Genomic DNA, 26,971 nt, shown 5'->3' with positions numbered 1-26,971 from the left:
TATAGACATTAATACACTTATAAAGAAAAAATAAAACAATATTTTACACACAACATCATCAGTACCAAATATTGTGAGTAATATTCATGATTACTATATTAACTACTTAAGCCCTATTTTATACTTATTGTCTCCGCCGGAGGCGGAGAGTATGTTTTCGCTTCGTCCCGCCGTGTGTTCACCTCCCTCCTAGCCAAGCTAACATTGGTCAAGCTCCACGTGACACGTGTCAATATGTTGACACCAATGCCTTTGATTGGCTAGAGGGACGCATGACGAAATAAAATCCTATAAATAGGTGTGTCACTTCAAAAAAGATTTTGATTTTGAAGTGAGGTAAGACAGGATCAATCAGTCTTGATTGGAACAGTACCTTCCAGTACAAATCACCCGTCCGTGCGTGTGTGTGTCCCTCTGAGAACACCTAACATTGGTCAAGCAAAGGCGCAGAAGGCCAAAGCTAAGAAAGCATGCTCATCTACAACAGTAACACAGAAGAGGACTATAGAGTTGAATTGATCCCACAACAAGGCCGAAGTCTTAATACTGTAACAATTGGCCACCTTGATCAAATACATTATGTAGCACTAGAGAAAACTGACATAGATCAAACACACCAATCAACTGCTGAAACTGTTCAAGACAATGAAGATGAAGAAGACAGACAAGCATTTGAACAAACCAGTCAATTACGACGACTCCCATATGACACATTGCTTCAAGAATATTTTTTTTTAGATGCAGACACTACATATTCAGTCGCCCCTGCAGAACACCAAAAACCACGCGCATTCTACCAAGACGACCCGTTCTACCAAGACGACCCGTGCTATTAAAATAGCACGGGTCTGCTGGCGGAGACTTGTGCTCCGAGGAGCACATTTTCTAGTTTTATACTTTATTACTTAGTAATGACATGCCCAAAATAGGGATCCCAGCATGAAAGTGGTTAAGGAAAATCATCATGATTAATCATGCAGCCCTATGCAGTGACTCTGCAGGATTGGTCTGATCCTCTTCAGTGTGTCATTATATTAATCATAGTGTTTGATCATTAGTGAGCTATAAGGGCACAGTGGAATTCTTCAGTTGGGTCTATATAACAGCCTGACTGTGGTTTACCTAAATAAGGTTCGCTGAGCATGCAGTATCTTTTTCAACACTGCAAACTCTGACTGGGGGCTTTTTATACCCATAACATTCTACTTCAGCACCTGACACTGTTTTTCTCTTTCCTCTTCTTTTCTTTTCTTTTTTTCAAAGGAAAGGTAGTTAAAGTAGCAACGTACATTTGAACATACTGTACCTGAAATGTGTCTTCTACTTTTAACCCATCATCTTAACTATTACTGTAGGAGCAGTGGACACTAGCTACTGGCCAGCGCCCAGGGAGAAGTTAGGGGTTGAGTGTCTTGCTCAAGGAGGACACTTTGATGCGATGCCGGGAGGAAGCGGGATCAAGACACAAACCTTCCGATTCCCGGGTGACCACTCTACCTCCTGAGCCACAGGTATTTTATAGTTGAAGTTCATTGACAAATATAGTATAGTCTTCAAGTCTTCCAAAATAAGCCATGCTATTGTATGTCGCTATCTCCGCCAGGTTAAGGCGGGGTGAAAGATTCTCTTTGTGTGTGTGTGTGTGTGTGTGTGTGTGTGTGTGTGTGTGTGTGTGTGTGTGTGTGTGTGTGTGTGTGTGTGTGTGTGTGTGTGTGTGTGTGTGTGTGTGTGTGTGTGTGTGTGTGTGTGTGTGTGTGTGTGTGTGCGCGCGCGTATTTAGAAGAGTAACAGTTTAGCATAGCTGGTGACTGGTGTGACTCAGATATATATGCAGACGCAGTGACTTTCAGGGTACAAGTTGTGAGTCTTCCACTGCAGTGAGCTGAGACACGGAGGACAGATAGTGGGAGATAAACACTCTGTTTCATGATTTTAAGAGCAAGTTCTTGTTTCCACCATGGACAAATAACTTTTCCTGTTATGAACTCTCATATAACTCTTTCTGTGCCTCAGCCACATTAATCCTGGTGTTCCTGTTTTGGGCACTTTTTGAATAAGCTTCAAAACTTTCTGTATTTTCCAAATTTATAATATTTTTCAAAGATTGCGGTCATTGCAGATCTACAAGATCACAAGCTTGGAGCTTGTAGATCGGCTATTTTTGCTATTTGTTGTACGTCAAAGTATATAGAGTTTATGCCCACATGCATGCAATGCAGATAGTACATCTTCACACATACACCTTGCAGTGTTTCGCAGAAGTTTGTGTGTGTGTGTGTGTGACATAGTTAAAATCACATCTTGTTAGGATTCCAAGGACGTTTTGTCTTCCATGAGACACACTGCAGTGTCACCTCTGCTGCAGCCATAGATAGGGAGGGACAATGTTTGTGCTGATGTGTGTTTGCAAATGTATTGTGTACTGTATGTAAGCCTGTGTGTGTGTGAGTATTTCAGGGCTTGTGAGCATTGTACGCAGACAATTAGATTTTCCCACAGCTCTCTCTCTGTGTCACAAAGTGATGCTTTCAGGCACTATCCTTGCTGTCACTTAATTGCTCTCTCTCTCTCTCTCTCTCTCTCTCTCTCTCTCTCCTCTCTCTCTCTCTCTCTCTCTCTCTCTCTCTCTCTCTCTCTCTCTCTCTCTCTCTCTCTCTCTCTCTCTGTGTCTTTCTCTCAACCTCTGCTTTTCTCCTCTCTTTGTGCAATGTTCATTTGAACTGGCTTGGTTGTCGTGACGTTTGTAATTTTGACATGTGTGATCAGTTTTACAGTAATTGTTTTTTTTTATAGAATGCTCCTCCCTTCTATTTGAGTTTCTTCATGATGCAGCAGAGATTCCTCATTTTACATACCTATGGGTGGGTGATGTGGCCAAAATATCATGATTTATTTAGGCAGTATTGCAATCAATACATATCACAGGTAATTAATTATTCAGCATTCCATTTGCACTCTTTTAAGAAAATCTATAACAAAGCAATCACTGATTATAGCATTCAAATATTTAAAAATACAAGTAAGAGAATAAGCATATAGCACAGATCAAAGTACTTTTTATTCATATTTGTATAACTGCCATACCAGTTTTGAATGGTTGACCAAGCAGACACTACAGAACTGTAACAAGACTTAAAGGGTCCTGTTTGGGGAAATAGGCTTCACTGCAGGTACGGCATGATGATGGACTTTTGGTACATTCTGAACTGGAGACGGCTGGAGTAGCCTACCTGTGTAGAGGCTATTTCGGTTGGAATAGACTGAATATATTATCAGTGGGTGTGTTGCAGGTGGATTCAATCATGTATCATATCATATGAAATGATCTCTTGTCATTACCTTTAAGAGCCACTCTGCTCTGCACAACAGTGTACTGGTAACGTTCACAGTGTCATGGAAGAAAAGTGTCCAAAATGTAATTTATCTCAAGCGCAAACTGAATTGAATTGTAGGGTGGTAAACAACAAACCTGCAGCACATCAAACAGACCACCAAGAACAGATGATATGAAGATCTGAAATAACAAATGCAGTTAATACCTCTGACGTTGGTCTTATTAGCAGTATTTCTCAACGTAAAGCCAAGTTCATAAGCCAAGTTCATTTCTGCCATATAAACTGCAGTATATGGACAGACACAAAACCCTACTTCTGCGTGGATCTCCTAGGCAGATGTCCAGGTCGGACCCTGAGCAGATTTCCATACATGTTTTGTGTCCTTGCAATGCGTGCATTTTGTACGCCCTGAATATGCTTCCAGTATACTGGATTCTGAAAGGCAAAGGTCTGTGGACTCTCCATCCATGTACAGTTTGTGTCTGGCCCCTGTTTTGAATATGACATAAGCACCGTAAGAAATGGTTCAATGATGTCTGCCAATGAACCAAACGGAACATGGCAGTCGTGCGTAAAAATCGGTCTAGAAGACCAATCAGTAAGCCTTTTATAAAGGAGAAGCATGACAGACTTGATTCTAAGTTCAGAAATCCCCCATAGGAAACAGCCTAAACACAGCTATTAAAGGAACATGATTATAGACATATGAACCCACATCAGTGAATATGCTCACAATCACATTAATGAAGTCTTACATCCTAATACGAAGGCAGCTGGGAGATGCTTTGACTTTGATCACTGACTTTGATCACTGATGAAACAGTGTCTGACAACACATTCTCACTCCCAACACGTCATATACAACACACTGCCTGCCAGGACCCTTTGGTGTCACCTTTTAAAGCACTGCGTAGTGCGTACCCCTTTGGTACAATCTTTTATTGCATTTGTGTACTTGCCAGAGTGAGTGCCCGCGCGCAGAGTGGCGCAAAGCCCGCTTCTGCCGACCCAACGGCATCCAACTTGCATACCAGTCTGTCTATCCCCTATGTTTACTGATGTGTGTGCTGGTGCCACTGTCCTACGCAGGCATCTACATGGACAGCACTGATAGAATGGACAACAGCTCTGGGCAGGATGCTTTCAATCTCTCTGTAAAGGCAGTTTGTGGAGAAAGATCCATCATACCCCTCGTTCCACCTGCTGTAAACGCACAGTAACATCCTCAGTGTTCATTTATCCACTTGCAGAGGGGTCCATTTTGTTACATTTGTACATCCTCAGAGACAAATGAACGCTCAAGATTTACTTGAGCAGGTTTACTGTCAGGCCCATGCAGACATGATGTACTGTATTGTATGAGCAAGTCCAGGATCAGCAATAACAGACACAAAGAACATCTCTTCTTCATACAGCACACATTTGATTTATGTGCTATATTATATGCCTCATTCTACCCCTCTCTCTCTCTCTCTCTCTCTCTCTCTCGCTCGCTCTCTTAGTCTCCACTTCTGCCCCTTCTATCCCCATCCTTCCAGCCGTCCTTCCTTCTTCCTGTTGACTTCTCCCAACTCTTCTCTCTCTCTCTCTGTGCTTCGCCATCCCCCTTTATCCATTTCCTGCTCCATTCCTTTCTTTTATTCCCTCTCTCTCCTATCACTGCTCTCCATTTTCCTCTGGTTGGGTGTGCACTTGTTACATAACAGACCTAACGTAATAAATTATGTATGAGCCTTCTGTGATGTGCCTTGATGTGACGTTGTTAAAGAGGATACTGCATTCCCTGCTACTGTCACACCAACAGTGTGTGCGTGCGTGCATGCGTATATGCGTGCGTGTGTGTGAGAGAGGGGATCAGAGAAAGTTAAATACAGTGCTAGGAGATAGTTAGTGTCTAGTAGTTGACTGTGGTTGGTCACTGAAAATTAAGAACTTTCATTCTATCCTTTAATAGCTTCTAGATCTGCTATTCTTGAAAAATCGTGAAAATCTTTGAATATATATTCTTTTAAAGCGAACCCTTGTAACTCAAATCTTTGCTTCTAGGGGTCCCTGGAACAAAATATTTTACAAATGTTCGCTTTAAAAATATATATATATTTAAAGATTTGCGCAAATTGTCACGATTATGGAGAGATGGGCGCCACAAACATGCATCACAAACACCAAACGTAGCATGCCTATATATGGAGAGGTGGGCGTCACAAACATAACATGCCCATGCATGGAGGTTACTATTATGGAGACAATTCTGGCGCACGGAGTGATGCGCAGACTGGAAAGTCAGTCGGATCAGCAGATCTTCAAAAAATATCGACAATCCCGCAAGTCCCCATATGGAGCACTCTGATGTCATCAAATACATGTCATAGTACTGACATAGATAAGCCTGGACTCCATATTTGGTCATTCCTCACACAGAACTCCATATATGGGCATAAAAGGTACGCAGACAGATGATACAAAAATCTCCATAAAGGACTTGGAATTGTAGGAGTTGAGGCATTACATTTTGTTTGACTCTGTTCCACAGATAAATATTGTGAAAATAGCCGAGCGTTTACATTTTTGCCAGACCCAAGGGGTCGGGCTTACATGAAGCTTTGTATCTGTTTTCTCCATACATGGTATGTCACTTTGTCCCCCGGCCCCAGCCAAAAAAGTCTGTCCCCCTTTCGTCACGAACTATTCATGACATCATTATTATGTCACAAGTAGTATAAAGTGGTTTGTAGGTGTGTTACATACTAGGACTTCATTCTGGGTCTGGCAGAACCAGGTCTCCTGGTCTTGTTTTAGAAGACTGGCCCGATGAAGTGAACGGAGGTGACGCAACTCTCCTTATATGGCTCTGCTCTAATCTGCATGTTATCTGAAACCCCATGGATATTCAGGAAACCCCGTGGAGAATCCCCATCGATCTGAATCTCATTTACTCAGTAGAAAAGAGCTCCTTTGGTTTTCTGTGACCGTGTAGATCACAGCGGACACCGAATAGCTCCCAAGAGGATTTGTTTTCTTCTGAAAACTTACTTCAGACTGTACATCAACCCCTAGCGCTCGCCTTTCCTTGTATCACTTATTGTCACCTTTTTTTGATAGACGCTAGATGCTTTATACAGTAACTATGCAGATATGTTGGTTACTTGTTCATATCTGTTGTTATTTTTTCTTGCTTGACCACAAATGCTAAGAATGTTATTTAGATGGTGTTTTGACTGATGCTAGGTTTGATGTTTACTGGGTAGGCCTATCCTAGATTCTGAAGCACTCAATTGTTTTCTTTGTACTCTACTTGTGTGTCCATTTACCCTGTCATTTGTGTCCCCATATCTAAACCAGTGGTTCTCAAAGTGCGGTCTGGGGACCCCAAGGGGTCCTTGGGGGGATCCAGGGTGTCCCCATCAAAATGAGTTAATATAGCACTACAATCAGTCTAACCACTTTAACCCTATTTTTTGAAAATGTTGAAAACAAATGTGGAAAAGTGGAATAGCTAATTAGACAAGTATATCCACAAGTTTCCTAGGGCATGGTGGGCATCACTTCCTGTCGATTTGATCCCTGATCCCTGATCAAATCGACAGGAAGTGATGCCCACCATGCCCTAGGAAACTTGTGGATATACATTTGGGGTTGGCAGGTGGGCAGGTGGGCACCCATTCTGGTTCACACAGTGACTACACAGTCACTGTGTGCTGACATGCATGCTGATTGTTGTTATACTGGCCTTACCTAGAACTCCATTATATAGTAGATTCATGCTTATTATTGTTTGCATTTAAAGGAGTTGTTCACACAAAACAGGACTGATTTTCTATCAATTACACACCACATGAAGCCTTGAATTCATGGAGATGTTTTTCTTTTTGTCGCATTCCTAAGCCAGTATTTGATGATCGGCAGGACTCAAAGAGTCTCCATAGAGTCTCCGCGGGTCATCCAAGTATTGGCTAAGGAATGCGACAAAATCCCCCAAAAAGTCCATGAATTCAAGGCTTCATGGGGTGAGTAATTGATAGAATTATTTTTGGATGAACTACCCCTTTAACATTATAAAGAACAAAGTGGGTTTGGAGGAAAATAGGCCTGTATTGTGTTGTGTTGTGTTGTGTTGTGTTGTGTTGTGTTGTGTTGTGTTGTGTTGTGTTGTGTTGTGTTGTGTTGTGTTGTGTTGTGTTGTGTTGTGTTGTGTTGTGTTGTGTTGTGTTCTGTTGTGTTCTGTTGTGTTGTGTTTCATGAGTTTGAGGATTTTTGTAAAGCTGAACTATTATGTACAGTTGTGTGTGTGTGTGTGTGTGTGTGTGTGTGTGTGTGTGTGTGTGTGTGTGTGTGTGTGTGTGTGTGTGTGTGTGTGTGTGTGTGTGTGTGTGTGTGTGTGTGTGTGTGTGTGTGTGTGTGTGTGTGTGTGCAAACATGCCTGCCTGTGTGTATGCATGCATGCGCTTGCAGTTACTTGCACGCATCAATCCATGCATACAGTAGGTGTGTTTATATAACACAGAAGGCTCATTGTTGCTGTGTCATCTGTACAGTAGGAGGTGACATAAGGACAGACAGGGGCACGGACTGTCCTGTCAGTTCAGCACAACTGAAGGACTTGTGACATCTAATCTGTTACAGATTACCCTGCTAAATTGTGCTAAGTAATTCTGTCAGGACCACTTTCATACCAATAAAACATTTTGACCACTTAATATTCCGTTAACCGGTCTATACTATATACTAGGCCCCCACCTTGTAATGTGTTGTTTGTAGATCGGGTATTTTTACAGAAAGAGTCATACAGAGAGACTCTTTGTAATGTACTGTATATGTTAGGGTCAGGCCCTTTGAAAGAGAACCACTCTTTCAAATGGCCTGTGTGTATGTATATATATATATACATACATACATTATATACTGTTATATTATATTTATATATCAGAGGTCACGCTAGGATTTTAAACTGCCGGCCCCAATTTCCGGAATGATTAAAATAACGGTGATACATTTGTTTTATGCATTAATGACAAGCAGGTCTGTAAATGCAGCCTAGCACTTACAGCATTATATCTTGGATTGAACTATTTTAACATAAACGAGTAATAACAGTATATATGTGTATCTGGCTCTAATCTTTAATTGAAGAGCATGCATAATAATTAAGTGTGAATCACATCAAACATCAGGCAAATGGTACATCCTTGCCTGATGATACACAGTATCTCTAATAGTCATGTGATTTTATCAACTTAATTGTCCCACAATAAGCTACCTGGCCTGGCAGAGACCTGTTCATTTGACATTATTGACACTTATGCTTGATTTTCAGTGTCACTTTCTTCAGCAAAGAGTAGAAAGTTCAAATAATTCATTTTTATGTGGATACACCATTTGACATTTTCAGGCACATCCTGTAAATTTCATGGTAAGAATTGTGCTTATGTCTTTTCAAATGACATGAAACCAATATTCTTACTAAATGTACGTGCCGTACATTTTAACAAACCTGATACATGTATTTAAATAAGACATTTTTGGCCAACCCCATTTTGTCTTTGGCCCACTTATTTAAACCATACTGCGCAACACTGTCCCTCAAATCAGGAGTTTTTGAAAACCCCTATATAGACTACAGTATAATAATAATAATCTCCCTGTTGACATCAGGCTATCTCATTCCATCCCCGTTTTTTGTCTGTCCATCTTTTCTCCCTGGCTTTTCACTCCATGAGATGTCAGCATGCCTATTGCCTGATTGACATCTCACAGTGGATGTCTTCTCGCTACCTCAAGCTCAACATAGGCAATACTGAGCTTCTCTTCTTCCCTGGGAAGTCCTGCCGCTTGCAGGATCTTTCCATTTCCATTGACAACAATCCGGTGACTCCTGCGCAAACTGACATGGATGTGGGAGTGATCCTGGACAGTCTGCTGTCCTTCAAGGCACACATTGCATCGATCACTCCCGGTTGCTGCTCTTATCCAATTCAAAACACTGGTGATGACCTACAAGGCAACCATAGGGCTTGGCACTCCCTTATCTTCAGGACACAATCCACCCCACACTTAGATCAGCTAACACAGGATATCTGTCCCCTCCATAAGACACCTTGGGCCAAAGCTCCAGGTGACCTACTGTAGACTCTGTGGAATGCCACAATTAGACCAAACTATAGGGATACACATTAATAATCAGATTTCTGAATATTTGTGGCAGTCTGTAAATTCTATTTTCTTATTTTCATTGTTCTCTTTTATAAATTATTTGACTCGATGTTGTTGTGGAGCACTTCAGAAGCCATTATTAAGTTATAGTACTCACTCACTTACTTACTACACACACACACACACACACACACACACACACACACACACACACACACACACACACACACACACACACACACACACACACACACACACACACACACACACACACACATACACGTACTCATACACATTGTACACATGGTACAATAATATGTGTATATTATTATACATACATAAATACACATGGTACATAGTACATACACACATTCGGTGCCATACACACATAACCACTAATGCAGATGAATGTCATCCCAGATAGTTGAGAGGTGTTTGACTCCGTGTTGTGAGATTGTAGAGGGTGAGTTCAGGTCTTCAGCAGCTGAGTGTGAACTTGACTCAGCACCACGCTGCATGCTGAGCCATCCACTGCCCAGCACACCGCCACGGCAGTCAGCCAAACTCTGACGCTGTGTGCACGTGTTTATTGCAGTGGGATGTACGCGCACTTGTATTATCTTATGTATCTTATGTATTATGTGTGTGGATTATGCCTTCCTCTACAGAATGTCAGGCATTTTGTGTGAACAAAAAAAACTAAAAAAGTGTTTACAGCCAATAGACATTATTGTTGTTACTTTAGTTATTATTTTGGTAATATGGTGGGGGTAGTCAGGGGCAAGATTCAAATAAAAGAAAAATATCAAAAATAGGTATTTTTTAAGAAACAGATTGGACACTGACAAATACTGAAATACCAGGATTTTCTTTGTATGATTTTAGTTTGTTTTAGTTTTGTATTAAAACACCCAGTAGGCCTCTACAATTAGTTCTAATTTTTCTTTTTTTGGAAAGCCTGGTTTTTATTTTTATGTCAGTTTACTCAAATGTTTTGTCGATTCAAATTTTTATTTTATTTTGTTAGTTTTAGTTAACTGTAATAACCCTCCTCCCCTCTGCCCTCATCCCTGTCCCTGCTTCACCTTGTCTTTGCGCATACTGACTGACTGACTAATCATTTGTCTGTTTACCTCAGGCTGGATGTCATTGAGGAGCTGAAGCCGCAGAGAGAGAGAGAGAGAGGGGAGGAGGAAGACAGGATATAAGAGCATAAAAGTGGAGGGAGCGGCTGTCTGGCCTCATGTCTGCCCCTGCTCCAGCCAATCGGAGGTCTGCGTCGGCCTCGCGCAGGTAGGTTACTCAGCCCTTCATTTGACTAATTTGCGATATTTCTACTCTGAGTGTCAACGAAACTGAGAGTGTAAAAATGGACATGTAGAGGTCCATTTTGGATCCTTGTGGGTCAGTCTTTATTAGATTTTAGTTAAGTTGGCATTAGATATTTTTTGTCCTCAGCTCAATTATTTTCAGATGAAGAAAACAAATGATGCTGTGACCTGGGAGTGTTTGTGTGCATGTATTGTGTATAACATCACTTTCTTATTCTTTACAAAACTTTCAACATGGGTTTCTATTCATCCAGGGGACCTGAGGTGAGACTCACAACTGCATTAAGAGCACCATAAGCAGTTCAGTTTACACTTCCAATTCTCTTACGCTGACCTTTTCTCCCTCATTCTCTCTATCTCTCTCCCTAACTCTCTCCATCTCTGCCTATCCGCCTCCCTCGCTAACCCCACCCTTCCTCTCCCTCAGTTTTTTTCCTCTGCAGTGAAGATTGTGTCAGCACTTTATAAGGCATACAGTTTTTCCACCCTATTTTTCCCCCTGAGTTGTGATTAGGCTTGTAATCTGATATTTTTGCTTTTTTATTTTTTTTATTTGAAAATGTTTGAAGAAGATTTGTGTCAATAATAAGATGCCAAAAATAAGGTTGAAAGCGTTTAAAGTGGCACAATGATTTGAATTGAATTTGAAAACATATTTCCAGTTGGCCTCCCTGGCGCCCCCTGGTGCCCCACTATGCACTACTTACTAAACTGTCATGTTACAGGAAGATAGTATTTTCCTGTAACATGTCAGTTCATTCATGTGTACTGGTGAGTTCTCTCACAGTGACTATACTGGCTGCACTTCTTTCTTCCTTGGTTCAAGACTGGACACAGGTTAAATAATAAGTAGCCTTTAAGAAGTAGTATAATATTGTGTTTTTACAGCCCCTTTTCTGGTGGCATCATAAACCCCCAGCAACATTTTCCCATCCATTAAGCGACTTAAGCAACATATTTCCAGTTCAACACAGACAAACACAGATAATTGTTGGTCTAGCAGACGGTTTTTTAAGCACAGTTTCTGTGATCAAGTTACTAATTTGGCAGTGATCAGAAGTGCATTTTGATCGGATTGCTTTTTTTTTTTTAAGTACTTAGCTTAATGTCCATGTTTGCCAAATAATCTATGCAAATATAATCAACTGCAGCAAGTGTTTTTAAAAGGGCTTTAATTAGTTAGTTAGTTTCATACAGCCATTACATCTGGTAGATATAAGGCTTTACTACAAAAAAAGCAACAGGGGAATACTGTTGCAGAATTCATCTGTTGTGATTCCATGCGCGGTTGACAGATGAGCCACCTCCTGGACAGGAACTGAGACTTGTGGTTCTAGTGGTACCGTGATGTGGTGCAGTGACGTCTGTGGCTGTGGTCTTTCCATCTCCTCCTCAGATTCAACCCTCTGAAGGAGCTGCAGCCCAAACGCCGTTTGCAGCAAATGCTGGCGTCCTCCTCCTCCTCCCTGCCCATCCCGGTGCCCACGGCGGCATCGGGGATGGCTGCAGCGGCAGCGACGGAAAACTCCATGGCCAGTTCCGTGCCCGTGCTCCCAGCGTGAGACACAACTTCAGTTACAGTCTCAGAGAGCATGCAACCGTAGCTGTAGCTCTAGCATGAACTAATGCAAGACCCACCATGGAGACGCAGTTGACTGACAGCAGCAAACACCAAGCAACAACCTTTAATGCTTATTAGTTATTGCAGGGAGTTAAGCCAGGACTCTAAAGGGCAGTGACGTGCATTGTGACATTATGCTGTCTTATCTACAGGGACAAATCGGAACACATCCATCACTTATTTAGCTCAAATTTGTGATGTACGCAACTCTTATGAGTGAAATGAAGTGAACTGTGCTGTTGGTCTCCCCAATAACAGCCAGAACTGCTGCTAGTGGTGGCCAGTCACAGCAAGCCAGAGGCAAAACTGCGACTAGTCACAACGTCCTGCATGTGTCGCAATGTACACATCTTGAAGCTTGATCCTGCTAAGTCGTCTCCCTAGCTACCTGCCAGCTACCTGCCAGCTAGCTAGCTAGCTATGGTACACTAAGACAACAGAAGGCTCGGTTGGGGCAATTTGGTAACACCATCTGGACTGTCTTGTTGTGATTAGCTGCGACATGCACTGCAGAGGCAACTCTGGAATTGTGCTGTGGATGTTTACCTCAGTACACAGTGACTTACGTAGCTCTGGCACCACCAGTGAATTGACCACCTGGATTAGTTGAAGCGTAAAACTAGCCCCACAGCAGACTGTTGGTGAGACATAGCCAGTGTCAATCTGTCAACAAACATACATACGATTAAGGTCTTGGTTTCTTTGAATTTGACATGCAATTCACACCAGAAGGTTAATGTCATACTTAATTTGTCTGTTATTTCTGCTGTATGAGAAAAGTTTCTGTCTCTCTCAATGAAAAGGTACAGCCCATCATTAGCCACTGGTTAAAGGAGTATTACTGTAGACTTACCTCCACTTTCACAGTGCATTTAACACTGCCTCCCTGTGTGGAATACCCCCACCTGTCACCACCTTCACCAGACACCCACCACAGCACTGGGCACCAGCTCCATCCCAGGAGATGGAAGGGATACACAGCTAAATACAAAGTGTTCGTTCAACTCTTGAGTGTAAAAATGGGCCTTAAACATAGCATGCCATATGGTGCTATGTCTCAAGGCTTTCTGCTTTTCTCTGCTCGTGTTTTTGTGCTTATGGTGGTCTGTCTTGCTTGTTGTCACAACACAATCCTCCAAAATGTACCTGTTATTTGACATCTGTTCCCCTTCTGGCTGTTCTCACTGACCCTGCTTGTCCCCGCCTCACTCCTTTGAGGCCAGTGACTGGGCAACACAATTCTACTATTTAAGCCCTTGTCATACAACGGTGTTATGCAGCAAAAATAGCCTATCTACAGGCTCAAAATGTGAGCTTGTAAATCAGCTCTTTTAAAAAATATAATTGGGGGACATTTTAGTTTTATTTGACCTTACAGGAACATTTATTTTGATAGAAGTTGCCCATCACAGAACCCCTTCCCTATCTGATTAATAATGAATAAATTGTACTGTTATTCGGTTAATTCAGCAGTACACTGATTTTAGTAAAAGATTTAACTTTCCTGTTATTTTTCAATTTATTTTCTACATTCATAATTAGCAATTCTATGTACAGTTTCTAGCATTTTGTCATCTCTGAGGTCTTAATGTTGTGGTGGAGAGCATAGTTCCCATTGTGAGGAGAGGTACAATGCCACTAGATAGTACAAGGTGATGCTGTGTGTATTCTAGGCTAACACGCCTTGGTTATTTTCAGCTCGGTTGCTTTGACAAAACAACAACAAATAGATATTGTCGATGTCGGGTGGAAACCTTATATGTCCAAAATTGTTACTTTTCAGGAAATTGAAAAAATAACCTGTGTTCCAATGGATCCAATGTAGTTATTTATTCACAAGTCCTTGTTAATGGATGAGGATGATGAATATGATGTATAAAAAAACATAAAAAGATGAAATATGGAGGTTTCTGCCCGACAGCGACGATGTAGTCCAGTACTGGTATAAAATGTCGGCAACAGTATAGCCTATATTAACACGGTAAAAGGCTTAAATTGATTTTGTTTCACATGAATCCATAGCTGAGTAAATCCAGGATTATTTTAATATTTCATTCAACCTGACATTGGTTTGTCAGTGCCCAATGTATAAAGTTTGCCAGTGTCTGATTAGAGATGTGGGTGATGTGCAATGCATATTATTTCTCAGGTTGTAGGTAGCAGATATGTTGCCGGTCGAGTTTAGCAAATAACCATATTCCATAGATCGTATACCTTTTTGGAAAACAGGCAGCTTTAGGTTATGAACCAGGAAACAACCACATAGGCCCCAGCCCAACCATGTACAGTAGAAATTATTATTACCTACTACTCAACGTTCCCTTGAAGACATTGAAGTACGTCCTTGGCTCCCTTCAGTGTTTGAGTGTATGTTGAAGCTTGTCCTATAGCATATAACATGCCATTTGGCAGTTTTCTCTCACCTCGACAGTACGGCGCGCGCACACGCATACAGTACCATGCACGCCGTATTGGTCAGGTGCTGCCACTTCCTGTCTCCTGTGATGTAACATCCTGTTGTTTCTTGCCCGGTCAGGTTTGACTACTGCAGGTTCATAGAGCTAGACTACGTTCCAATGGAGACAGGCTATATGGTTTCGATGCGGCCGACTAAAAGCTACACGTCGACCAAGTCTCCGACTAAAGGATACATGTCAACCAAGTCTCCGGAGAGGCACAGTCGCACAACAAACTCTCTACCCTCTACCCCTCGTTCTCGGTCTGTTGGCAGAATTGCTTTTATTTATTTATCACTCATTTGTTCTGTTGACATTGAATCCCTAAAGCATGGGTTTGGTCTGAATGTTGAGACCCTTTGAACCTCAATAAGTCCTTGTGAACCTTCACCACAATGTTCCATGATTACTATAGGCTACTGTACGTTTCATTTTGGATGGTGTCTGGACATGGGATAACATTGTTGTCAACTATTTGTTTAATTTGCTTTGAACAAATGCAAGTTATCTTTGTTTTATTTCGTTTGAGCAATTATTTTCTGCTGCACCATTGTCACAGCATTCATGTCTTAATCTTGTTTTGATCTTTGTTTCATCGTCGCTGAGCGCATGGCCCCATTCAGAATTCCCATTGTTGAAAACATCAGTGATGTTGTCTAATGGAGTGTGTCCCAAAAGGCAGAACTGTGTCAGTTTGAATTCTGAACACTGCTCTACTGTCTGTGAGTGCCTTCTGTGTTGTGTTGGTCTACTTGTGTCTTTCTGTGTTCTATTGGCATGCTAGTGGACCTGACTGATGTACCCTCTGTCCATGTGTATGCTACTGTACTACGGTGTGGTTTTGAATACGATTGGGATGACTATGATTGCAGTTGATAGAATTCCATCTCATGTCTCATTGTGCGGTTTCACGGCTACACTGCTATGATTGCCATGAGCGACAGATTAATTTGTCTCCTCCTACTTTGGCACAGGCGTTCAGCAGCCCCGCCCAGTAGCAGAGATCCTGTTGGCAATAACTCTCTGAGCAGCGGCAGCATCTCAGGCTCATGCAAGGGCAGTGAATGTAGCCCCACCAAGGGGTAAGAATGAAGATCATAATATGTTTGTTCTCCTTTCGCCTAACGTTAAAGACTGAAAAACTGAACGAACATGTTCAAACAGCACTAGGAACTGGACATAAAATGTGGAAATGAGGAGTGTAAATCTCTGACCTCACAATGATTTGATTTGATCATTGTGATAAAATGTATCAGTTTCGATACATAATTGTTTTAAAAAATATATATACATTTGACTGGAACTGGAAGTGATTTACTCAGTATTTACTGGAATATTGATCATTAAAAGAATCATACTCCCAAGTTTCAAGTTCTCAGCACATTTGTATTTATTATAATCGATCATACTCAATAACATTCCAAATCAATGCAGCTCAATCACCAAGATCAATGCATCACGATGCATCAATGCATGCATTTTTACACCCCTAGTCGAAATGTATATCAAAAGTGTAATGTATCTCTCTGATTCTATCATTTTCATGTTCCACATGAAACCATTCAGCCAGAAACCATGAATAATAATAATCCTAAAACATGCCCCTCTCTCTCTCTTCCAGACGGCACCAGACAGGGCACCAGACGGGGCACCAGAAGTACACGTCGTGTACAGACAACCATGGTATCCGTCCACCCCCACCAGAGCAGTACCTCACCCCCCTGCAGCAGAAAGAAGTGTGCATACGGCACTTGCGGTCCAGGCTAAAGGATACCGTCGGCAGACTACAGGACAGGTGAATAACAGGCTTGTTGTCCATTCTTTAGTCAAGCAGAGTTTGGGACCCACTGAGTATTAAATTAGTTTTCTGTATGTTCAGTCTATCAACAATGAATATGAATTATATACTGTATATATAGATGATATATATATGAAGTAAACCTGGTGAGATACATTGATTTTTTTTCCCAGCATTTTCTCTATTATGCTTTTGAAGTTGTAATAAGTTAACATTTTTCATATAAACAGCAGTATTATCAGATTCTAACTAATAAACAGCAGTATTATCAGATTCTAACAAATACATGCCTTGATCTGGTAATTAGGATGATATCATAAAATCAAGGTTACTGAATAAATCAGTCAAAGTAATTAACTGCAGTTTCATATTAACTGCACCCCTTTATGTTTTAGCCTCTCTTGGAAGACAAATGTAGCATTTGCTTACTGGATGCAAGTTAGCGGACACTAATTACTGCATCAGTAGATGGGTGTAATATGGAGGATAATTGCACTGATGACAACACTAGTACTGTACCATGAGAATTGGTAGCCGTAAGCAACTTAGATGCTATAAAACTATCTGCATTATAGCATCTAAGTTGCTTACGGATAGAACATTTTTACTACTATGTACTGACAATTAGAGACAAGAAAATGTAAGCTAACAAGAACATAGTATGAACACAGTTGAAATGTATATTCAACACATTCTCAATCATGAATCCATCAGAGCAACCGCCATTAACCTTCACTCCACAGTGTTCATCAAGCCCAGCGAAGGCAGTCAGTGTTCAGTTAAAGTCTCTATCAGACGGGCAAGTGTTTGTGTATGTGTGAGAGACGTTGGGTGAATGGTGTGGTGGTTGCAGATTTGTCCTTTCCGCCCTGGCAGGACAAGGAGAGCGGTTGTCCAGTATAGCCATCATCTTCGCACACATCAGAATTCCTCAATCAGAGAACTCATGGTCTCCGAAAAACCTGGCCTGCATACAACATAAAGGCCAATGTAAATTCCATGTCATTTATGTAAATGCATGAACTAAATAACCAGATTAAAACAAAACAGCTTAAACAAAACATTTCAACCAGTTTCACACACCAATTAAGACGTTTGATTTCAGTCACAGGATAATGAATTGACACTAGCTATCAGCAAAAGGAGGTGGAAATCCAAAAAGCCAGCATCACAAGTATTTTTTACTGATCATACGATACATCAAAGTTGGTAAAGTAAAGGATTTGACAATTGTGTCAATATCTGGAAATGTACGTGCGTATTACACTTTCTTTATGTTACATGTCCAACATCCGAAAACAAAAATGAACTGAACTGAATTGCACTCAACCTCTGTCCCTCTCTATCCTTCCTCCCTCCCTGCTATCCTGTATGACCATCCGTCCTCCCCAGGGACACCGAGATCGATGAGCTGCGGGGCCAGCTGACCAGAATGCAGGAGGACTGGATCGAAGAGGAGTGTCACCGCGTAGAGGCCCAGCTGGCACTGAAGGAGGCGCGAAGAGAGATCGGGCAGTTGAAGAACGCCGTGGACACGGTCCGCAGCAGTCTGAGCGAAGCAGGGGGCCTCAGCGGCGACGAAGGGGTCCAGAAGTACTTCCACGACATCAACACGCAGAACCACAAGCTGGAGAACCTGCTGCTCAGCATGGAGCTAGCCCAGACCGGTCTAGCCAAGGAGGGGGAGGCCGTGCCGGGCTGCCGCCTCCGAGTCGGCGGCTCGGCGCCCGCGTCTGTGTCGGGGGAAAGCCCTGGGGTAATACCCAGACCGGTGATAGGGGGGAGAGGGGGGTCGTGCTCCTGTGACTGCTCGCCGGCCCGCTCGCTGACCCGGAGCTCCACCTACACCAAGCTGAGTGATCAGGCGCTGGCGGACCGCAACGGGCCGGTCTTCCCCGGTCTGTCGGGTGACGGCACCCAGGACAGCGGCTTCGTGTGCTGTGGGGAGAGCGGGGTCCCCAGCCGGGCCGACCTGCTGCTGGAGGCTGCCTTCCTATCAGAGGAGACGGCCAACTTGCTCAGCTGCTGTGCTCAGACTCTGCCCCACTCCCTGCCCAGCTCCCTGCCCAGCTCCCTGACCCATACCTACTCCCACACCTTGCCTCACCCTCGGCCTCATAACCTCTCCCATACCCAGCCCCACCGCATGCCCCACTCCTCCACCTACGAGAAGCTGGGCACGGCCCCTTTCCATTGCACCCTCGGCGGAGGAGGCAGCATGAGCCACCCATGCCTGTCCCACCACCACCTCTACCTGCACCACCTACGGGAGACAGGCATCCAGACGGAGAGCTGCCCCGCCCCGGCGGCACCGGCCTCGGCCTCGGACCTGGACACCATCGCTGAACAGCGCACCTTCCGCTCACAGGCTTGCAGCCCCACCTCCACCTGGATGTCCGACGAGGGGGAGGAGGAGCTGGACTCCGTCACCACCACCGGCTCCATCACCACAGCAACCATCATGACGACAGCCACGGAGCCGATCCCCGTCTCCAAATCGCCCAAGGCCGCTCCCTTGCCCCGGTCCGCCACCATGTCGTGTTCGATTCCACTTTGCGGGGGGGAGAAGGGTGGTGGGGAGGAGGAGGAGGAAAAACAGGAAAGTGAGGAGAGGGAGAAGGAAGTGGCCGCAACGGAGTGGCAAAGAGGAATGTCAGACGCGGGGTCTGCGGCAGAGGGGTTGTCGGAAATCTCAGAGAACATGGAAGACGTCTATTCAGAGATAGCTGATAGAGAACAGGGGCAGGTAGACATGGAGCAGGTGGATGTGGAGCTGGGGGAGCAGGTGGACCCTGTGGGAAGTATTGAAGATGACTGTGAGGGCGGGGTGCAGGAAACAGCTCCAGGGGAACAGGGGGAGTCAGGGGAGACAACAGCAGGTGGGCAGGGCGAGCTTGAGTTGAGCGAATGCACTGAAGAAGAAAAGCAGGGAGACATTAACCCAGAGAATCCAAGTGGGGGAGAGAGGCTCCTTGCAGTGTCTGCAAAAACAGAAACACCAGAGTTGAAACCAAGTAGTCCAGGTTCATCTCCAGACGTGGAAAAGCCTCGCACCACCCAACCAAGGAGATCTACCTCCCACCAAGAGATTGCCGGGGCCACTGTAGTGGAGGTCTGTGATGAGGATGGCGACGAACGCGACACCAACGAGGACGTGGTCATCGGAAGAGGGGCCGCAGAGGATGGAGGAGACTCCGCCTCCGGTCCCGTCGAGAGAAGCTACTGGAGTCGTCACTTCCTGGTTGATCTGCTGGCGGTGGCGGTCCCCATGGTGCCTACGGTGGCATGGCTCTGCCGCGGGCCGGCGCGGGCCGGACAGCCCATGTACCACATAGGATCCCTGCTGCGCGGGTGCTGCACCGTGGCGCTGCACTCGCTGCGCAGAGGGGGAGGGCTTAGGCACTATCCCGCCGGCGGGGGAGACCTGGGAGGAACGAATATATGAGCAGAGCTCCCTGTCTGTCTACACAGAGATCTGTGGTGCTTCAGTATGACCTTTGGCCTTGCTAGCATTGTGGATGTAAAGTGGCAGGAAGTAATGGAGAGAATTCCCTTTCCTTTCTCTGTCTTTTTATGGACTAAGATCGCAATGCTTTGTAGCTGAGGGCAACCCCAAGAACAGGAAATGTGCATCTTTGACTTTGACGCCTTGCTAGCTTGAGCCTTGAGTTAGAAATGGAGTTAACAGCACTGGTTAACCTATTTCCCTCCCTCCCGGTCCTGAATCTCTCCCCCACTTGGTTTCCTCCATCTGAACAAGTATACACCAAAAGTCTGCCCAAGAAATTGACTTGATGGATTTAGCAAAGATAAAGGAATAAATTAGGCTATACATGAATGAGCGACCTGCATAAACTTCTAGCTTGTGTGTTCAACACTGATTGTTATATAATCGAGTGCAGGGAGATTTAAAGGTTTTACTTATCTATGTTGGGCTAATAGTGTGTGACCCTGGCTTGGTTTCGATAAGTGCTAAAATGATTGGCTGTGTGTATATGTATGTGCGTCTGTAAATAAAGTGTGTGTGCGTGTGTGTGTGCGTGTGTGTGTGTGCGTGCGTGCGTGCGTGAGTGCGTGCGTGCGTGCGTATCTCATGAGTAGCCAAAACACCTGGATGCCCATAGGCAGATGTGTCTATATTTGTGCAGTGGAGGACATTTAACCACATGAATCCTAGTATCTCTATTCTAGGCATGTCATAATAGGCGAACATTCTGCGAAAATAGCAGATCTACAAGTTCACAACTCATTGCAAAGAAGTTTAGGGTATAAGTGGTTAATATGCTCGAGTAACAGGCTAAAACACCCTGAAACAGAATTCAAGTGTGTATGTTAGACATTTCAGTTTAGACTGTGACTGTAAACAATTATCTCCTAAAGTTTAGAATAAGGAGTCCTGGGACTGCATTGTGTGATGTCCAATGGGGATTTATCCATTGATATTTGATGGAAATAGCAAATAACACTTTGTCAGAATACAGGGTGATTCTAAGCAGAAACTGGAAACTGTTCTGGTCCAAACCTGTGAAATGAAATAAAGCTTGTTTCGATGAAAAATTCAAAGACTAAATCAGTCTTCAAGTCAGCGTCAGAACTAAAACTGCTCTTCTTTTGATGACAACACAGTTCATAGCCTTTCCTGATATCTGGCTTCGGGAGAGAGCTGTATATGTTCATGAATGTCAATTGAAATATCTAGTATTATGACAATAATGTGTGAATTGCATTTGGGTGGAATTTGCTTAGCCATATGTTTGTTCCTTGTATCTATGAAGTTTGTGGGGCCGGGCAGCCTGCTGTCTTACTAAGGCTAATGGGACTGAATGTGGAGTTTTTGACCTTAGTTGTCGTAGGTCTGAGTGAATCTGAAACCCTCAACCCTGTGCTGTATACTTCTGCCAACTGCTGTCCTAGCGTACTGTATATTTAACTGTCACTCTGGTAGCGTGTAGTCCACCGTGCAAGAGTTAGTCAGAGTTAAGTCACCGCAAAACAGCAAATCATTCGAAAAAGGCATAATGGTTAATCATTTTCTTCACACATGTAAATCTGGAAGAAATTATGGATCATTTTATGTGACTTGTGTTTGCAGGGGGGAATAACAGCATTTAGTGTGTGTGTGTGTGTGTGTGTGTGTGTGTGTGTGTGTGTGTGTGTGTGTGTGTGTGTGTGTGTGTGTGTGTGTGTGTGTGTGTGTGTGTGTGTGTGAGAGTGTGTGTGTGTGTGTGTGTGTTGAGAAACATCTTGATGCAACCAGAGAGAACTGTCTCATAGAAGTTTTACGTCCTTCAGAGAAGAAATATAAGCAGAATGATTCCAATTAGTTTTTCTTTGGATTATTCTGTTTTGCACTATTATTCACTTTATGAATTTTAAGCAATTACTTGAAGTCAAGATTGTGTGTATTTATGTATTTTAAGTATAATATGTCCATTGACTGATGTCATTTAAATCTGATACATTACTTACATTACTGTATTCAATTGCACATTGTTTTGTTTGCTTGTTTGTTTGTTTGTTTTTTAAGCAAAAATGAATAGGGAATACTTCTTACTTACTTACGAGAACTGAACAGATTTCCTGTATTTTGCTTTATATCAGTTAAGCATTTCATCTGTACATACATTTGGATTCCCATTAGGTTACTGTGACATCTAACCATAAGAAAACATTAGAGAAGGCCTTAAGTCCAAAGGAAAAACACCTTGCAAACCCAAATATACAGTATAATGGGGAGGCAGCAACAGTTAAAATGCATTTTCACGCAAAAAAAGCCATATTATTTGAGTGAAAGAACATGTGTGGAGTTACTGTAGCTACTCCTCCAAATATGAATGCATTGTCATGTAATGATAATATATATATATAAATATATATAATCATGAAAGTCGTGTGAATGATAATCAAATAACTAAGCCATGTGCTTTAATGTGAGTCAGTTGAACTCCCAGCTCATGCAATCCCCACCCTACATACACAGATTAAGGACCTATTCTCCTCTCACTCTTGCAATTGAAAAAATTCAGAAATGAGAATTGAGATGGACCCCATATTGTTTATTCATTTTTTGTTTTGTTTTTTGCAATTAATTGATTTGTTAATTTATGTAATTGCCATTCGATTACACAGGCCCTCACCCTAGGCTTGTCATTTCACTGTTGTCACAAAGTGGGGCAACAGTAATAATCATCTTAGCCCCCATAAATAGCCCTATGCACAATAGTGTATACTTTGGCTGCATTCAATGCTCATGCTTAGTATGTGTAATGCTATTTGCTAACAAGTTCATTTAAGGCTTGCAGGGTTCTGCCGATTATAGATAATTGTTCTCTAACATGCTGTAATTGTTATTGCTTCAAAACTGTGTTTCGTTGCTTTAATGTCACATTTAGTGTTTTGGTTTAACACAATGTTTAACACAACAGGTTACAGTGTTATTGTATCAGTTATACTTGATGTACAGACAACCTGATTAGTGCTAGGTCCTCATTTTTAATTGTGACAGTCCCGTGCTAAAGCCTGGTTTATACTTCGTCTTACGACGTATCAGGCTTAAGTGTACTCTGTCTCAGGAAAGACTAAAGAAATATGTTGATTTGAAAATTTGATCTAAAGCATTGATAATCAGGCCTATGTAATCGACCATTTGCTAGAGTAGATGGTCGGTTTTTAGAACAACACAGCACTTAATTTCAACATTTCAAGATTGTTAATGCCTGGTAATTGTATATTTGACAATGGCCTCTGTTCCCCAATTGTCCATGAATGAATTTGTCTTTTGCTGATCCTTTTTTTTAATTGTTTATGCCATAACCCCTAAACATAATTAATTTCCTGCTGAAGCTACATTTAAGTCTGAGTGTGATGTGTGTAAATACTGTCAGTTTGCAGCAGTAACATTTATGTGTTTGAGATAATACGTATACTGCGAATATATAGATTTATAAACACAATGCTGAAATTCTTTCTTCTTTTGGTGGGGGTGACATCTTTTTGTGACTATTTGAATGTGTAGCGTTATTTATTCTGTCAGATTTACACGTTACTTCCTAACATTAAGGACACCCTCTACCTTTCAAATGCCTTGTATAGAAATTCAGCAGATTTCATCGACATGATAGATATATCTATTAACTCAATGTAAGATGAGCTATTTTAATGGCAATGGTAGTGTGTACAGTAACATTAGTGTCGATTGTTACTTCTCCATTCACTCTCCCACCACACTGTATAAAAGACAAAACCAAAAGTCTCTATATTAAACAGCATGGAGGAAAAATGCTGGCTTCATTTGTGTCTGAATCTTAGGCCTCTGTGGATGTTTCCTTCTTCTCTCTATGTTGCCTCTTGCCTGATATTGTTCAGTTTCTGTTGGCCCCCTTATCCATGTGAATTTCTAAAAAGGGACTCAAAAGTTTAATCACTTTGGGATGAGATCTGCTATTCTGTGTAGCCAACGGAGTGAATGAATGAGTCATCATTATTACCTCTAGCAGGGAAGAGACCGTTCCTATTGATCTACAAACAAATAATTTGACTAAGGGGCTTTGATTTGCTCCTGTAGAGCTTTATGTGCAGCCTTGTGTTACGATTCACCCTACCTATCACAGGGCATGGCTGTCATGGCAACCAGCACTCCGCTAATCATATCAGCCTTTTTATGCCAGGGGCCTATTTCACAAAAGCAGAATTAGGGGTTAAACCTGGATTTAACACCTATCCTGGCTTAATTTAGCCGGGATTAGCGATGAATCGGTTTCATGAAAGCTGAATTATCTTGCCAGATTAGTTTAGCCAGAGCACCCTGGATAAGTTTATCCATGACTCGATTTCACGAAAGACAATTTACGCAATCCTACCTTAGTTACCATGGAAATGTAGCTGTGAAGTTAGCCTGGTAGGAACCAGGCTAACAGCCAAGCTTACTAAATCCAGTGCCTTGTTCTTCAAGTTTTTCCTCAGTTAACTCAGCACATGTGTTTGTATATGGACTCATTTTCATGACCCTGCATTCAAATAAAATGAAATAAATACAATAAGATATAATCAATTTAATTATATTACTGAAATAGAGTGTGACCATGAATCATAATTGTTTCACAATGACTCATGTGATATGTTAACACTATAGTTCATATTGTTGTTAGATGTTTGATAATATAGTACAGATTTCTTTTTATATTATAAGAAATGTCTGACAGACAGAGGAGGAGAAGGCGCTAGGCGGGGCTTTGATGCGAGGCGGACCTGGCTTTTGTTGTTCCCCGCACATAGCAACCAGGAAGCTACGCTAGGGGAACACTGAACACGCGTTCACACGCACACGGGATAATAGTTATAGTCCATGACGGAGGGACGCCGACTTAGCAGAGCTTGAGGCCGAGGAGGCGCGCCCGAGCGCCTCCAGGCGAGAGTGCCCGCGCCGACCGGCCGATGGTCTGCTAGTCGAATCAGCGCCGTCCGAGTTGTAAACCGATAGGGTGAGAATAGATCTTTTCATGGGTTATTATCTACGTGTGCGTGTGTGTCGTGGATAAACTAAAACAAATGTTAAAAGCCAGAACACAATAAAATTATCTCAACAGTCATGCTTTCAATAAACCAAATTGAAAGCATGAGCGTGCGTGTGCACACATGCACGTTCATGTCTATGCACGTCTATGCACGTAGTGTGGCTTGCATTGCCCTCTAGTGTTGGTTCTACAGAATTGCCTGGGGGGCGGTGAAAATGAGCGCTCCTTTTTCAATTTCCCTGGAATGCCAATTTCCCTGTAACATATCTATATATATATATATATATATATATATATATATACATACACACACACACACACACATATATATAAATTATTAGTTACGGGTTTAAAAGACCCTCTTCACTGTACAATGTAAGTCAATGAGGTGCATATTTTAAATTATCAATTTCTAGTCAATGGAGAAATTATTTTTGAGTTCTTGTCCACCTTTGAAGTTACATCATGATGGCAAGGTAACTACACAACCCAAACCTCCTATACCAAAGTGGTCTTGCCCTTTAAGCAGTAAATCTGATCACAAACCAATGAGTTTCCCCACACTTATTCAATTCTTATGCGAAAATCTAAGATCTCTTGACCACGCTATGAGAAGCTGGGCTTTGCTGGTCAGTCCAAAAGAACACTTCAAAGCACTAGAAGACAACTTCTATTCATTATTCATTAAACATGTGTGATGGTGTAGCGGACTAATGCTCAAACTCTCAGCACCAGGTTTCCATGTTCAAGTCCCAGACCTATGGTAGTTGATCATGAAATTGCTGTGAATTTGTTAACATAAAGAACCTACTGAGTAATGGTGTAGTAATACACAGTCTTTCAGCAGAGAGTTTCCATTGTCAAGTTTTGCAGCTAAACTACAAAAGAACAACTCAAGAGCATTCAAAGGCAAAAGCAGGGTCGAGCAGGAAAGTTACATAATGAAGCTTTAAATGCTGGAGTATTTCAACTTTACTAACTGAAGGCTAATACAAAATAACGCTTCAAGAGTAGCCTACGAAGAGACATCTCTCCGCATTGAGATTCCATGTTCAAATCCCAGTCCTTCTTTGGTTCATTGCTTTTCAACTTTACTAACTGAAGGCTGACATATAAACACTTTAAGAGACAGCTGCTGAAAGACAGTGAGAGATGGTGTAATGGGATAGTGATCAGAATCTCAGCACAGAGGTTCCATGTTCAAGTCCCAGTCGTCCCATATTTCAATGTTGTAGTACTTTGACATTTTCAAGGCCAAAATACAAAAAAGCAAGTCAAAAGCACTAGAAGACACCTGCTCAGGGCCCAAAGGTGCGTTGGCGCAGTGGTGTGGTGCGCTTGAGTGGTTGCCTCTGCTACAGACAGTTTGCAGGTTCAAGTCCCATGCCATCAACGTACACGGAGGACCGGAGGACCGTGTCCCTCCCCTGTTTCCTGATAGCTAAAGGAGGGGGGTTATGACTGAAAGAACTCTTCCCAGCTAAAGTTTTACTAATTAATTAGTATTAGCTCCATCAGCCAATTAAAGCAGACACACAGGGTTATTGTAATTTAAAGGTGTCCCTGAGCAAGACACCCAACCCCTAACTGCTCCTGTTAATTAATAATACCTTTACATTTTTATGAGGTCACATCATTTATAATAATATAATATAATATAATATAATATAATATAATATAATATAATATAATATAATATAATATAATATAATGTTGTAAAAGACGTGTCTTTTCAACAGCCGGGCACACACAATACAACGCCCATAC

The 26,971-nt window shown here is 42.4% G+C and overlaps 1 protein-coding gene across 1 annotated transcript in view; it reads left to right on the top strand.

Moving 5' to 3' along the window:
• Window positions 1-24,181, top strand: part of snphb (syntaphilin b) — a 29,588-nt gene extending 5,407 nt beyond the window's left edge. The window contains exons 2-6 of the mRNA XM_080443465.1: window positions 1,356-1,511; window positions 10,624-10,778; window positions 15,868-15,975; window positions 16,515-16,688; window positions 18,084-24,181. Coding sequence (XP_080299591.1) covers window positions 10,729-10,778; window positions 15,868-15,975; window positions 16,515-16,688; window positions 18,084-20,136 — 2,385 coding nt within the window. The 5' untranslated portion in view covers window positions 1,356-1,511; window positions 10,624-10,728 and the 3' untranslated portion in view covers window positions 20,137-24,181. The remainder of the gene's footprint in view (window positions 1-1,355; window positions 1,512-10,623; window positions 10,779-15,867; window positions 15,976-16,514; window positions 16,689-18,083) is intronic.
• The last annotated feature ends 2,790 nt before the right edge of the window (window positions 24,182-26,971 follow it).

Source organism: Gymnoscopelus braueri, assembly GCF_963280865.1.
Source record: "Gymnoscopelus braueri genome assembly, chromosome: 12".
NCBI lineage: Eukaryota > Metazoa > Chordata > Actinopteri > Myctophiformes > Myctophidae > Gymnoscopelus > Gymnoscopelus braueri.
The sequence above is the reverse complement of the archived record's forward strand: the minus strand, read 5'-3'. Positions and strand labels throughout refer to the sequence as shown.